The sequence below is a fragment of the Mandrillus leucophaeus genome, unplaced genomic scaffold, assembly GCF_000951045.1.
Source record: "Mandrillus leucophaeus isolate KB7577 unplaced genomic scaffold, Mleu.le_1.0 Scaffold23, whole genome shotgun sequence".
Lineage (NCBI taxonomy): Eukaryota > Metazoa > Chordata > Mammalia > Primates > Cercopithecidae > Mandrillus > Mandrillus leucophaeus.
Window position 1 is genome coordinate 4,005,525 of NW_012102365.1, and position 14,759 is coordinate 4,020,283.

The window sequence follows — 14,759 nt, forward strand, 5'->3', positions numbered from 1 at the left end:
ACAGAGCGAGACTCCGTCTCAAAAAATATATATATATATTTAATTCGGAATTGAAATAAATTGTCCATAGGTATTTGTTTTCATGTGGAGAAAAAGAAACGATATTGTTAATAAAATTTAAAGGAGATATTATTTAAAGGAACAAACTATTTTAGGCCTTTTGAAAACTAATATTTATAGTCAAAACCTTGTGGATCACAGCCTTCTGGATAAAGGTTTATTTGCCTAACCATATTTCTGTATATGTAATAGGATTTTATTTAAATGGTCCTTTTTTATCCAGAATTTTTTAAAAAGCGTTTTTGCTTTATATTATAAATATATAAATATATATTTATATTACATATAAGTATATAACATATAAAAATATAGGATTGTACCAATCTTCATCCAGAGGAGCTTGGATTTTTTGGAAGCTTATGTAAATTTTTAATGTTTGTTTATTTATTACTTCAACAAATATTTATTGAAAACCTACCATGTGTGCCAGACCCAAGGCTAGATATACCTTGGTAAATAAAAACTACAGTATGGTGAAGAGGTTTAAAATCATGGATTTTGGGGCTGAGTGTGGTGGCTTATGCCTGTAAGTCCAGCACTCTGGGAGACTGAGGCGGAAGGATCACTAGAGCCCTGGAGTTCGAGACCAACCTGGGCAACATGGAGAAGCACCATCTTTACAAAAAATTAAAAAACTAGCTGGGCTTGGTGTCTGTCCTGTAGTCCCAGCTACTTGGGATGTTGAGGTAGGAGGATCACTTGAGTCTGAGAGGTGGAGGCTGCATTGAGCCATGATTATGTCACTGCACTCCAGCCTGGGTGACAGAGTGAGACTCTTGTCTCAAAAAAAAAAAAAAAGAAAACAAATCATGCCAGACTGGTATGTGACTTATTAATTGTATGATCCTAGGCAAGTTACTTAATTTCTCTGGCCTCAGTTTTACAACCCTGCAGGCCAGGTACTATCATCCTCCCTCTGTCAAGTGGGAGTGTAATAATAGTACCTGCCTCGCAGGGTAGTTATGAGGATTGAGTGAGTTCACATAAGTAATTTTCTTAGAATAGTAACTGGCCCATTGTAATTGTTGTAAAAATGTTTGGTATTATTATTATTATAAAACAGACATGATTTCTACCCTTGTGGACTTCAATAGAAAAGACAAAAAAAGTAGTAAATAAAAATAATTATTTATTGTAATAAGTTATGAAGGCACCAGAGTACTGATAGGAAAGACAGTAGAGTGGGCATAGATAGATAGGATGGCCAATAAAGGGTCTTCCTGAGGTTGTAGTGAGAAGGTCATGAAAGATGGGAAGGAGTCTTTTAGATTACTTCCAGTATTTAATGCAGGAGTCAAATAATTCCTTTTTCCTAATTGTCAACCATGCATTCTTTTTTTCTTTTAATTTTTTTCCAGCTGTTACACAAGGAAGTAACATATTCTTTTAAAAGAAAAGAATTAGTTGGGTTTAGATAAAAATATGTCAGTAGTTTTGTTGTATTGAAAGTACAAGTAAAATGTATGCTGGCTGGGCACGTTTGCTCACTCCTGTAATCCCAGCACTTTGGGAGGCCAAGGTGGGCAGATCTTGAGGTCAGCAGATTGAAACCATCCTGGCTAACATGGTGAAACCCTGTCTCTACTAAAAGTACAAAAAAATTAGCCAGGCGTGGTGGCGGGCACCTGTAGTCCCAGCTACAGAGTCCCAGCTCAAGAGACTGAGGCAGGAAAAGGGCATGAACCCAGGAGGCGGAGCTTGCAGTGAGCCGAGATCGCACCACTGCACTCCAGCCTGGTCAACAGAGCGAGACTCCGTCTCAAAAAAAAATGTGTGCCAAAAATGTTATCCTACTTATCGGTATTATTTAGGGATAATTTAAGATTGCACCAGGAAACTCTTCCTTCATTGAATCTTCTTTGCATTTAACGTGATTAATATTGGGTAGAAAGGTGTTAACTGGTAGTTAAAATTTTTAGCCTACTATATATGTTTGCTTAATGATATAAAATTGGTTCCAAGCATTTCTCTTAGAATTAAAATTAATTTAAAAGTTAGAATATGTAACAAGTCACATCTTATATTGCAGTTTGTAAGGCTACCTTGCTAAAATTGAGGAGCATGGGCAGAGACAACGTTTTTGTAAACTTTAATAATAGCATGTAATGGCTTGGTCAGGAAGAATACATAATGCTGAGAGCAATGGATTGGTAACCTCTGGTTTGCCTGAAATCTTCATTTATTGATTTGATGGGATTCTACCTGAGAAGTTTTAATACTAGCAAAGTCTTTAGGTCATTTGGGGGATCGTATTACTTTTTATAGAAAAATAATTATTTAATATTAATGTCACCTATATTTGTTTTAGTTCATGCTTTTGTTGGTAAGATTATTATAGGTAAAAGCATATACAGCATGTTTTGTGAAATGTCTTTATTACTGACTTGGCGATATCATGGATATGTAGCCTGCTCAGGAAGAACTCAGAGAAGATCCAGATTTTGAAACTAAGGAAGGAGAAGGACTTGAAGAGTGCTCCAAAATAGAAGTAAAAGAAGAAAGCCCTGAATCAAAAGCAGAAGGAGAATTAAAAGCTTCCCAAAAATCAATCAGAAAACACAGGAACATGCACTGCAAGGTTTCTTTGTTGGATGACACAGTTTATGAATGTGTTGTGGAGGTGAGTATGTTTTCATTTCCAACAATCAGAACTCTTACAGGTTGTTTCACCTAGAGTTGGGTAAATGGTGATTTTGCCCACAATAAGACTCACTCTAAAGATGATTTCTTTTTTCGAGACAGAGTTGTGTTCTGTCACCTAGGCTGGAGTAAAATGGCGCAATCTTGGCTCACTGTAGCCCCCAACTCCCACGTTCAAGTGATTCTCCTGTCTCAGCCTCCCGAGTAGCTGGGATTACAGCCATGTGCCACCACGCTGGGCTAATTTTTCGTACTTTTAGTAGAGACAGGGTTTCATCATATTGGCCAGGCTGGTCTTGAACTCTTGGCCTCAAGTGATCTGCCCACCTCTGCCTCCCAAATTGCTGGGATTACAGGTATGAGCCACTGTGCCCAACTGTTAATGATTATTTCTGTGGATAGAAGTATTAATAGTGATTTTCTGGAGGTGGGGTTATGGGAAGATGATGAGTAAGTCTTTAAGCCCAGTAAATGCCATTTCTTAAAATTTTCTATTTTCTGAAAGAATAAGTGATTGAATCAGGATTGAAGAAAAATATCAGAGTTATTCAGTTACTGTTTTTGCTCCTTCAGGGCAAGTTGAAATTTTAAAAAATCTAACTGTTTTTCAAACTAGAACAGTAGTTATTTATTATGATATGCTTGATATATAGGCAATTGTTTTAATTGTTACTAGTAACAGCTTTTATTGACAAAGCATATAATTCACATATATGTGCAACAAATTATTTTATTTATTTATTTGAGACAGGGTCTTGCTCTGTTGCCCAGGTTGAAGTGTAGTGGTGCAGTGACAGCTCAATGCAGCCTCAACCTCCTGGGCTCAGGTGATCCTCTCACCTCAGCCTCCTAAGTAGCTGGGACTACAGGCACACACCATCACACCTGGCTAATTTTTTTTATTTTTTATAGAGACAGATTCTCACCATATTGCCCAGGTTACTCTTGAGCTCCTGGGCTCAAGCGATCTGCCCGCCTCAGCCTCCCAAAGTGCTAACATTATAGGCATGAACCACCGCACCTACCCTTGTTTGTTAATCACCGTATTTATGAGCAAATGCAAATATGTTCAAGCACAAATCATCTAAAATATTATGCTATGTTTACTAATAGGTATTCTCTAAGTTTAAAAAGGAAATCAAGAAAGATGTAATTGTACTTTAAAACAGGTACTATACACCTAACTAGAGACTTAGGGTCTGCTTTTTCTGCTTCTTGCACTAACTAATTTAGAGATGGGGAAAGATATTTTACACTCATTCTTCCCATTCAGACCAAGATCCAGATATGGATCTCTTATATATGAAGCCCTTGGGGACAGATGTGTTTTAGAATTCAGAATATTTTGAGGCTGGGCACGGTGGTTCACGCCTGTAATCCCAGCACTTTGGGAGGCCGAGGCAGGCAGATCACGAGGTCAAGAGATTGAGACCATCCTGACCAACATGGTGAAACCCGGTCTCTACTAAAAATACAAAAATTAACTGGGCATGGTGGCACGCACCTATAGTCCCAGCTGCTTGGGAGGCTGAGGCAGGAGAATTGCTTGAACCCGGGAGGTGGAGGTTGCAGTGAGCCGAGATCATGCCACTGCACTCCAGCCTGGCGACAGAGCGAGACTCCATCTCAAAAAACAAACAAACAAAAAACTAGAATTCAGAATATTTTGAAGTTTAGCAAGGGAATAAGTACATATTCTGCATATTTTATAATACACCCAGCAGTGTCTGTAGCAGCACCCACATGATCAAACATACTATTTCTATGGTAAGATATATGAAGATTCATTCTAAGATGGATAAATGAAGATTATAAATAGCCTCTTTACAGTTCAAGTCCAAATTTAGATTTCAAAAATCCATTTGGATTTTAGAATTATGAATAAGGGATTAAGGAAAATACATGAAGCATTTTCAAATCATCTTCTGTCATTTAGAATGAAAACATGGGAGAAAAAAGAAGAAAATGATTTGATATAGATGAGTTAAAACTGACAATGGATGAACATTTTTGTGAATTATTAATAGTCATTAAAAATAACTCAGCTCACTGAGAGGAGGACATGTCATATATGTTTGCCCAAAAAATGATTCTGATTTTTTGAAGTATTTTCATATGTATTTCTCAGAAGACATTCACATATTTGATTATTTTTAAATAATTCCAATAACGAGGTAGGATGAGTGTAAATATTCTTATCATTTCACAGCTAAGCAAACTAATGTTCAGAAAAGTTAATTGAATCTACTCAGCTTGTTTAGCTAGTAAATGGAGGAGCCAGGACTTTCTGACTAAATCTCAGTCTTTAAGTTAGGATATTTTCTTCCTATAAATAGGAGTAAAATAACCCAAATTTGGAAGTGGTTTGACTTTCTAAGTTAAGAAACATTAAGGAAATGATTCCTAGCACCACTGAAAGAGCCATTCCAACAGGTAGTGTCTGTTGGCTATCTAGAATTTTACTTTATTCATTTTTCTGAAAGAGATTGTAGGGAGTTGAGGCATAGCTCATTTTCTTTGGGACATTTGGTCTGAAAATGATACAGTCTAATGATTTCCACAGCTACAATTAAATGTCACTCTGGACAGTTGATTCAGTAATTTAAGTAGTCACAGTAACTGAGAGTTGCTCATAGCATGCTATAGGAAATATTGCACCAAAAATAAAGAATGTGATGTGTAGGATGGAGATGGGAATATGAGATGGAAGGAAAGTGGAATTTTACCTTGAATTGTAACACAATTTCCAATCTAATATATGCGTATTACATATGTAAACTGACAAATTGAAGAACAGGAATTTTATAAATCATCGTTCCTGCTTAAACTATGTAGCCACCTGAAAGTTTGTTGGTAACCAAAGATAAAAGAAGAAATTGGAAAGTGACATTTTTATTTTATTTCATGAAGGATATAGAAGTAAGAAGAAACCTCAGGCCAGGTGCAGTGGCTCATACCTGTAATCCCAGCACACTGGAAGGCTGAGGTGGGAGGATCACTTGAGCCCAGGAGTTCAAAACCAGCGCAGGCAACATAATGAGACTGTCTCTACAAAAAATTTTAAAAATTAGTCAGGCATGGTGGTGCATATCTGTAGTTCTAGCTACTCTGGAGGCTGAGGCGGGAAGATCACTTGAACCCGGGAGGTTGAGGCTGCAGTGAGCTATGATCAGGCCACTGCACTCCAGCCTGGGCAACAGAGTGAATCCCCATCTCTTCTGAGAAAAAAATAAAAGAAGAAGAAACCTGAACTCAACTAAGACACGTATATCTTTGCAGAAACATGCTAAGGGACAAGATTTGCTTAAACGAGTATGTGAGCATCTCAATCTTTTGGAAGAAGACTATTTTGGTCTAGCCATTTGGGATAACGCAACCTCTAAGGTGAGGAGCCTGCTTGCAATTTAAGAAGCTGACAAAAAATTTGTTTTAATTCTTTTGTTGTTAAGAATGTATTTATACCTGCTTCTCTAAGCCAGTATTCTTAGAGTTATTCTTGTCTACTCTTATTTCTTAGATTTTCCTGCTGTTTTTCTTCTAGAATTAACATTTTAAAGAAAAGACCATTGCTGGTGTATTCTTTCATCATTGAAATAAAGTATATATTATATGTTTTTAAAAGGCAAGGAAAGTAAAGAGGTATGATGCACTGATTAACAAGTACTGTAGATGTCAATAACTTAATATATTATGCAATTGGTATTGTATCTAATGCATAGGAGGTTTATAGCAAATATTTGTTGAATGGATGATCTGTTATTAATATTATAATGACATATAATTAAATATAATTATAATTATAATTTGAAAGCAACATTATGAAACAGAATAAAATCCCAATATTATTGAAACAGTCATAACGATGAATCTGACATTTCCTCCAACCTAAAAGGAAACCAGTTGTTAACTTTTGAAGGAAGTAAAAGAATGGACTTGGAGGAGGGAAGAAAGGTTAAGGACTTGGAGGAGGGAAGAAAGGTTAAGGACTTGGAGGAGGGAAGAAAAGTTAAGGACTTGGAGGAGGGAAGAAAGGTTTAAAGTCAGGTATTTCACCTCAGAATACTTGAATTATTTCCTGGGCCAATTAATTGAAAATTGCAAATATTTAACATAAATCTAATGATGAAAGCTTTAGTCCAGTTTAACAAGTATTTGCAGGTGCTGTACTAGATGATATGGATGCAGCTAGACATAGTCTAAGGCAGACATAGTCCCTGCCCTCTGAAACTTCCAGTTTATTATGAAGATAACATTAATTACTGGTTTGATGAGCACTATACAAAAGGAAATACAGGTTATCAGGGGAGAGTATGGCCCAGGAAGTCGCTTCTGGGGAGGTGATGCCTTAGCTGAGAGAGACCTGAAGGATAAAATGGGCAAGTGAGGTGGAGAGAGAATGGCTTGTGTAAGAACTGGAGTTGAGAGTGACATTTCAGGAACTGAAAGCCATCTAGCCTAGGTGAACACAGGGTATGAGGAATAAAGTAACAGATGAATCTGGAGACGTATATGGCCAGGTTGGGGGTGGGTGTAAAGTGGGGGATCCTGGAGTCTTGTAGACACTGAATTTAAGCCATTTAAGTTCATCCTTTCTCCAAGATAATTTAAGTGTATTAAGAAAAGTTGAAGGGCAGCAGCCTTTAACACCTGCAAACTGTAGATTAGGTTGTGTGAGTTTGATAATGCAAACTAGAAGACATGGAATTATCCTTTGCCTAAACAAAGTCTATTTGTAGAATATACCTAGTAGTTTACAAAAATTTGTTTCTTCTATGAATGACTACTAACTCAAACAGAACTGTGTTTGAGCACTAGGTTAATATTATTCTTAAAAGACTTAACCTTTACTTTGTCTCCCTTAGGGCCCAAACTAGCTTGTACTGGTAAATATAGCTAATATTTGAGTACTGTACATTTCAATATCATGAAGGGAGTAAATCTCAAATGTTCTCATCACAAGGTCAAATATTTGAAATGATGGATAGTTTGATTCATTTGATTTAATCATTTCACATGGTATTAAAAAAACATAACATTACTTTCTACCCCATAAATATATTACAACTATAATTTTTAAATGAATAATTAAAAAAATTCTAGCCTTAATTGAAACCACTATTTCCCATTAGTAGGGGAACATTGAAGTTAATTTAAAAACAAAACAATGCCCTCAAAACTACAGTGAAAAACTTTCTACAACTGTGAGCTAGAAAATTCTCCCATGAATTGGCCGGATGCGTTGGCTCACGCCTGTAATCCCAGCACTTTGGGAGGCAAGGTGGGCGGATCACGAGGTCAGGAGATTGAGACCATGCTGGCTAACCCGGTGAAACCCCGTCTCTACTAAAAATACAGAAAGTTAGCCGGGCGTGGTGGCGGGAGCAGTGGCGGGCGCCTGTAGTGCCAGCTACAGAGTCCCAGCTCGAGAGGCTGAGGCAGGAGAATGGCATGAGCCCGGGAGGCGGAACTTGCAGTGAGCCGATATCGCGCCACTGCACTCCAGCCTGGGCGACAGAGCGAGACTCCGTCTCAAAAAAGAAAAAAAAAAAAAAGAAAATTCTCCCATGAATCAAGGGAAATACTCTGAAAAGTGTTTTCTGTAAGCTCAGCGAGATAATTTTGATTCCCAGAAATTGAATAGTTACATTGTGGGGGAAAAAACAACCAAAATTGATTTGAGAGTAATTAGCAATCCTTTAATTTGGCATGTAAAGTCACCGAGTACCTACATCTACAAAATATGGCTGGAAATATTTTTTTCTGTGATCCAAGCATACTTACATTTCTAGAAGCTGACTCATCTAAAGCCATTCAGCAGAAGAAATAATTTCTGCTTACAGTTGAGCTTCTAGGGCCCACGTTGGGACAAAAATTTTCAGTTACACTGAAAAATTTTCACCATTGTTGGGATTTATATTCTGTCCTGTCACCAAGTTTATTTTCTTTATAGTGGTTTTCACTTTTTTTTTTTGTTTGAGACAGGGTCTCACTCTGTTGCCTGTGCTAGAGTGCAGTGGTGTGATCTTGCTCACTGCAGTCTCTGCTTTCCACGCTCAAGCGATCCTCCCACTTCCGTCTTCCGAGTAGCTGGGACCACAGGCACGCACCACCATGCTTGGCCAATTTTTAAATTTTTATATTTTGTAGAGACAGGGCCTCACTATGTTGCTCAGGCTGGTCTTGAACTCCTGGGGTCAAGCAATCCTCCTGCCTCAGCCTCCCAAAGATGCTAAATTACAGGCATGGCCCACTGTGCCTTACCGCTATTGTAATTAGTTTTTGTTTGTTTGAGACGGAGCTTCACTCTTATCACCCAGGCTAGAGTGCAATGGCTTGATCTGTGCTCACTGAAATCTCCACCTCCTGGGCTCAAGCGATTCTCCTGCCTCAGCCTCCCAAGTAGCTGGGATTACAGGCATGCACCACCACGCCTGGCTAATTTTTTGTATTTTTAGTAGAGATGGGGTTTCACCATGTTGGCCAGGCTGGTCTTGAACTCCTGACCTCAGGCGATTCGCCTGCCTTGGCCCCCCAAAGTGCTGGGATTACAGGCGTGAGTCACTGCACCCGACCGTAATTAGTTTTTAAAGAGCAAATGTCAAATTGCTTTATTTATGTTCACTTACATATTTAGGTGTAAAGTGTTGTTAAAAGTGCTTAATATAAAAGCTTAATAACAAAGTACAAACCTAGCTGTGTCAGAAAAGTGCATTATTGTCCCCGGCAAGTATTTTTGGAAAAGAAAAGTTGATACCTCTGAATCATAATCTGGCTTCAACTTCCCTGATAGTTTATAAGAGCCCCTACTTGGGAAGTCAATGGGCAAGCGAATCCTGGGAAATATAGGCCTTATCATAGTCAGGGCATCGGCAGGTCTGTATGGACCAGGTTCTTATAGGACATCCAGCGGGAACATCATCAAAGGGAATGGGCTACTCTATATTTTATGCTTCTAAGTTTATTATGGTCAACCTCCAGCTCAGAAGTAAGTCAAAACAGTTTTTTTTTTTTTTAAATTTTATTTATTTTTTAATTAAAACAAGAGTCCTTAGCTGATCTCAGAAGCAGAGCATGGAAGGGAAAGTAAGAACTTCATTAGCACATGGCCTGGGTAAATCTTGTACAAAAATGAATCTGGGGAAGATTTACCTTAGGATTGTCAAGTTAAAGGGTCAGTACAGTAGCAAAAACACCTTAGTGATGGCAGGCCTTCCTTAATATGCTGTCTCTTGGCTGGGTGCGGTGGCTCATGCCTGTAATCCCAGCACTTTGGGAGGCTGAACTGGGTGGATCACCTGAGTTCACGACCATCCTGGCCAACATTGTGAAACCCCATTTCTATTGAAAATACAAAAATTAGCCAGGCATGGTGGCACAATCCTGTAATCCCACCTACTCGGGAGGCTGAGGCATGAGAATCACTTGAACCCAGGAGGCAGAGGTTGCAGGGAGCCAAGGTCATGCCTTTGCACTCCAGCTGGGGCAACAGAGTGAGACCCTGTCTCAGAAATAAATAAATGATGCTGTCTCTTAAGTCACAGTTGTCTCTTAAGTCACAGTTGTCTAGTCTGGATGGGTATCACGGTCTGTTTTGTACACAGCTGTCCTGGGTATCTCCCATCACTATCATCCTGCAGATGTGCTTTGCCTCTTTCCTGTGATGTTATTCCTGTTTCCTTTATCCTTGCTTTTCCTTGTGTTTTGATAGAGTGCTACTCCTCAGAAATGGTACATGGGATGCAATCGTTTTTGAGACATTACATGTCTGAAAAGATGGCTTTATTCTGCCTTCACATTTGATTGTGAATTTTGTTGGGTATAGGATTTTAGGCTTGAAGTTATTTGCCTTCAGAATTTTGAAGGCATTGCTTCATTGTCTTCTAGTTTCCAGTGTTGCTCTTGAAAGGGCCAGAGCCATTTTGATTTTTGATCTTTTATATGACTTTTGTTCCTCTCCCTCCTCCTTTACACAATCAAGTGAGTATGATCTTTTCTTTTTTCTTGTCCTTATGAAGTTGAGAGTTCACAATTATATATCTTGGTGTGGGTTGATTTTCATCTATTATTCTGGGCCCACGTCTATTTTTTACCAGACTGATTTCCTAAAGAATGTTATTTAGCATATTGCCTGGCGGTGATGTGGTAGGCCTTCAACAAATGTTTATTGAAAAAGACACATTGTTACACTTGAGAGAATAGCTTTGCCACATACTAGTTGCAAGTTAGGTAAGTTACTTGTCCTGTTTTCCCATTGGTAAAATGGGAATGATAATGAGATAATCTATATGAAAGCATGTAGAATCATGCCTGACATATAGTAAGCATTCAATAAAAATAAGGTATTATCATTATTATTATGATAGTATTATTGGCTGGGCATGGTAGCTCATACCTGTAATCCCAGCACTTTGGGATGTAGAGGCAGGCGGATCACTTGAGCCCAGGAGTTCGAGACTAGTAAAACCCTGTCTCTACCAAAACTGAAAAAATTAACTGAGTGTGGTGGTGCATACCTCTAGTCCCAGCTACTTGGTAGGTTGAGGTGGGAGGATAACCTGAGTCTGGGAAGTCGAGGCTGCAGTGAGCCATGAGTGCACCACTGCACTTGCCTGGGTGATAGGGATAAGACCCTATCTCCCAAAAAAAAAAAAAAAAAAAAAGATACTATTATTGTTTTAAAATGAAATTACCAATTAATCAAGGCCTTGGCTTTAAAAGAAAAGATTTGTGTGTTGTAATCTAGAGATGCATTCTGGAGCATCCTTCGGGTTGAATATTCTACCTGTTATTTTCTTAGGATGTACAAAAGAACAGTGTATCTTTTACTTAAAATTGATTGTATTTAGCAAGAGTATATGGCTTTACTTTATCTATTAGAAAAAAATAAAATCACTGCAAATTTAGTTAAAGATCTAATTGGCTTTTATTTGTGATTCAAGTATTAGGCAGCCTCCATACTACAAAATACAATGAGGGCTCCCAATAAGCAATGGCAGAACAGTGGGTTTTGTAAGGTAGGAATAAGGAAACCATATAATAGGAAAAAGCTGATTAGTTTATGTCATTACTTTTCTTCTAAATGCTAAAGCAGAGAGGACTTCCTTGTTAAACTGACTCAGGTAGACTGGAATCTCCTGTTTTCAGGAAAAACTGGTCTGTTTAGCATCTACCCACTTCCTTTAGGTTTCAGTTTGATTATGTGGTATTTAGTGTGAGTGACTCCATTTTGGTTTGGCCTGATCTGTTGGAGCCAGTGAAGAAGCTTAGACCAAAACAATGGCCTTCCATAATTTTTGTTTAACACTATCATTCCATGTATATGTACTGTCAAGCCAAATTTCTAGATAAGACCCTCTCTACAAGTACACAGATACTTGTGAAATGATTGAATCCATAAAGTTCATAGTAAATCATGGTCATCTAAGTTTTCTGCCATTCTGAAAATACAGAAGGTAATAGAGCTATACAGGCTTTGGGGGCTCACCCTCCCATTTTACAGATGAGGAAACTGAAGCACATAAAGGCAGAGTGACATCCTCTAGTTGCATAGTCAGTTTACTCCTGTAGCTCCTTGCCTGCTGCCCCTTCCTAAGTTATTTTCTTATTTAGCTTTTTACTCCTTTCCTTGATTTTACATTTCACCTGTAGTTTTTTTGTTTCCTCTATAGAATTAGTTTATGTTGTAGAAAAAAATGTGAGCCATAATACAATGAGAGAGAACTGTTTTCTTTCCATTCTCTGGTGTCTTCTTTTTGTGTATGTAAAGATTTGTCCTTTGTATATGTAACTTCTGTCATTAACAGCTTTGTGCTTTGTTTGTAGACAATTGAGTACATTTAGCAGGGAGGAAAGTTTTCCCTCATATGGAGTGGCTTGCTTGTTCACTTTTCCTACTCACTGCATGATAATGGGCCTGTTGCTAGGGTCTGGCAAGATAAGTGGAAATGCAGTAAGAAGCAAACCTCTTTTTTTTTTCAGGCTGGAGTGCAGTGGTGCCATCTTGGCTCACGGCAACCTCTACCTACTAGATTCCAGTGATTCTCATGCCTTAGCCTCCCACATAGCTGGGATTACAGGCACGCACCACCACACCCAGCTAATTTTGGTATTTTTAGTAGAGACGGGGTTTCACCGTGTTAGTCAGACTGGTCTTGAACTCCTGACCTCAGGTAATTCACCTGCCTCGGCCTCGCAAAGAGCTGGGATTACAGGCATGAGCCACTGCGCCCAGCCCAGAAGCAAACTTCTATAGCTCTGTGAGAGATTTGTTGCCACTATGAATCAAAATTGTCAGTTAAATAGTTGCTTCCTACATTTTATTCCTGCTTAGAATTATTTACTAATGAATCAAGGACTTTTTCCTTGGGAGAAAAGTCACTTACATTAATTCCCCCTCCCTCCAAATTTCATCTGTAAGCAGAAAACTTGTGCTCTTCTGGTCAATAATGAGAATTTTAAATTAGGACTACATTCAATTCAATGTATGTAGTCATTGTCTTTTTCCATCCATTTTCTGTGTCGATGAATTTTCTTACCTTTAGAGTCAGATAATCAGCTCTGAAAAGATCGTCAGTCAAACCAGAAGTCTTTTGCTCACCTTCACGGGCAAAGAGCAACCACAGGAGTGACTATTAAATCAAGAGTATGAGTAATTTAGTTTATAGTCATCTGAAAGGATTGATTGTTTCTCATTGATTCATGACTGGCCTTGAAGGCAAGTGGCAGTCACGGTTGTGTCTTTATTTTCTGGCAAATTAGAACAATGAAGGGGAATTTTATAAATATACTTTCAGAGTAGGGAGGCTGCATTTGTGATCTTGTCTTTTGCTACAGAGATTTGGGTCAACACCTCTAAGTAATTTAAATGTAGTTTTTTGTCTATTATTATTATTATTATTATTATTTGTATGTTAGCTTAGTATTTAAAGAATGAGACCTAGAATTACCTGTGCTCTAGAGTTTCTATAACATATCTTGGAGCAGTGATTTGAAGTCAACATCCTAACAGCAGCATAAATAATGGTTATTCCTTGAGTTAAGACAGGTAGACTTCTGGAGCTGTAGAAAAGTCTTTTACCTCAAAAGACAAGGATTTGTATAAATCTCTTATGTGTATGTGTGGGGGTTTTAGGACCTCCATGTAAGGGTAGCTGATGACTAACTCAGGGAATGGAGTTCTTTTTTTAAAACATTATGACCTAAGATTGTAAATGCTGCAAAAGATATGAAAGGCTCCTGTGTTAGTCTGTTCTTGCACTGCTATAAAGAAATGCCTGACTAGGTAATTTATAAAGAAAAAAGGTTTAATTGGCTCATGGTTCTGCAGGCTGTACAGGAAGCATGGTGGCATCAGTTTCTGGAGAGGCCTTAGGAAACTTAGAATCATGGCAGAAGACTAAGGGGAAGCTGGCACGTCTTACGTGGCCAGAGCAGGAGGAAGAGGGGGTGGGATGCTACATACTTTGAAACAACCAGATCTTGTGAGAACTCTTATCATGAGAACACCACCAAAGGGGGAAATCTGCCCCCATGATCCAGTCATCTCCCACCAGGCACCACCTCCAACACTGGGGATTACAATTTGACATGAGATTTGGGTGGGGATATACATCCAAACTATATCTGCTCCTATTCATTTTACCTCTTTAAACGCCATCTCTCTAGTTGAAACTTTATTAATCTCTCCTGGTTTACTTCAGTAGCATCATTCATCTATTCTTTGTTCATCATTCATAAACATTTATTGTTCAGATAGTATCTGCCTTGTGCTGGGCAGAGCTATAAAAGACAGTCTCTTTCCTCATGGAGCTCCCAAACTGACTAGGCAATAGCAGTAAGATGGACACCCACATAGATAGGGAGTCAGAAGCGGTTTTCTGGAGAAGGTAATAACAGATATGAATTATAAGAGACAGTCAGGAATCTTGCAGATGAAGAAATAGGGAGAGAGTATTTCAAGTAGAAGAAACCACTTGCGAGAAGGTGTTTTGAAAGAAGAACCCGGCCGGGCGCGGTGGCTCAAGCCTGTAATCCCAGCACTTTGGGAGGCCGAGACGGGC

The 14,759-nt window shown here is 38.6% G+C and overlaps 1 protein-coding gene across 2 annotated transcripts in view; it reads left to right on the plus strand.

Moving 5' to 3' along the window:
* Positions 1 to 14,759, plus strand: part of LOC105540955 (protein 4.1) — a 151,740-nt gene that overhangs the window by 9,857 nt on the left and 127,124 nt on the right. For both annotated transcript variants that reach the window (XM_011981742.1, XM_011981743.1), the window contains exons 2-3: positions 2,468 to 2,680; positions 5,980 to 6,084. In XM_011981742.1, the coding sequence (XP_011837132.1) occupies positions 2,468 to 2,680; positions 5,980 to 6,084 (318 nt within the window). The remainder of the gene's footprint in view (positions 1 to 2,467; positions 2,681 to 5,979; positions 6,085 to 14,759) is intronic.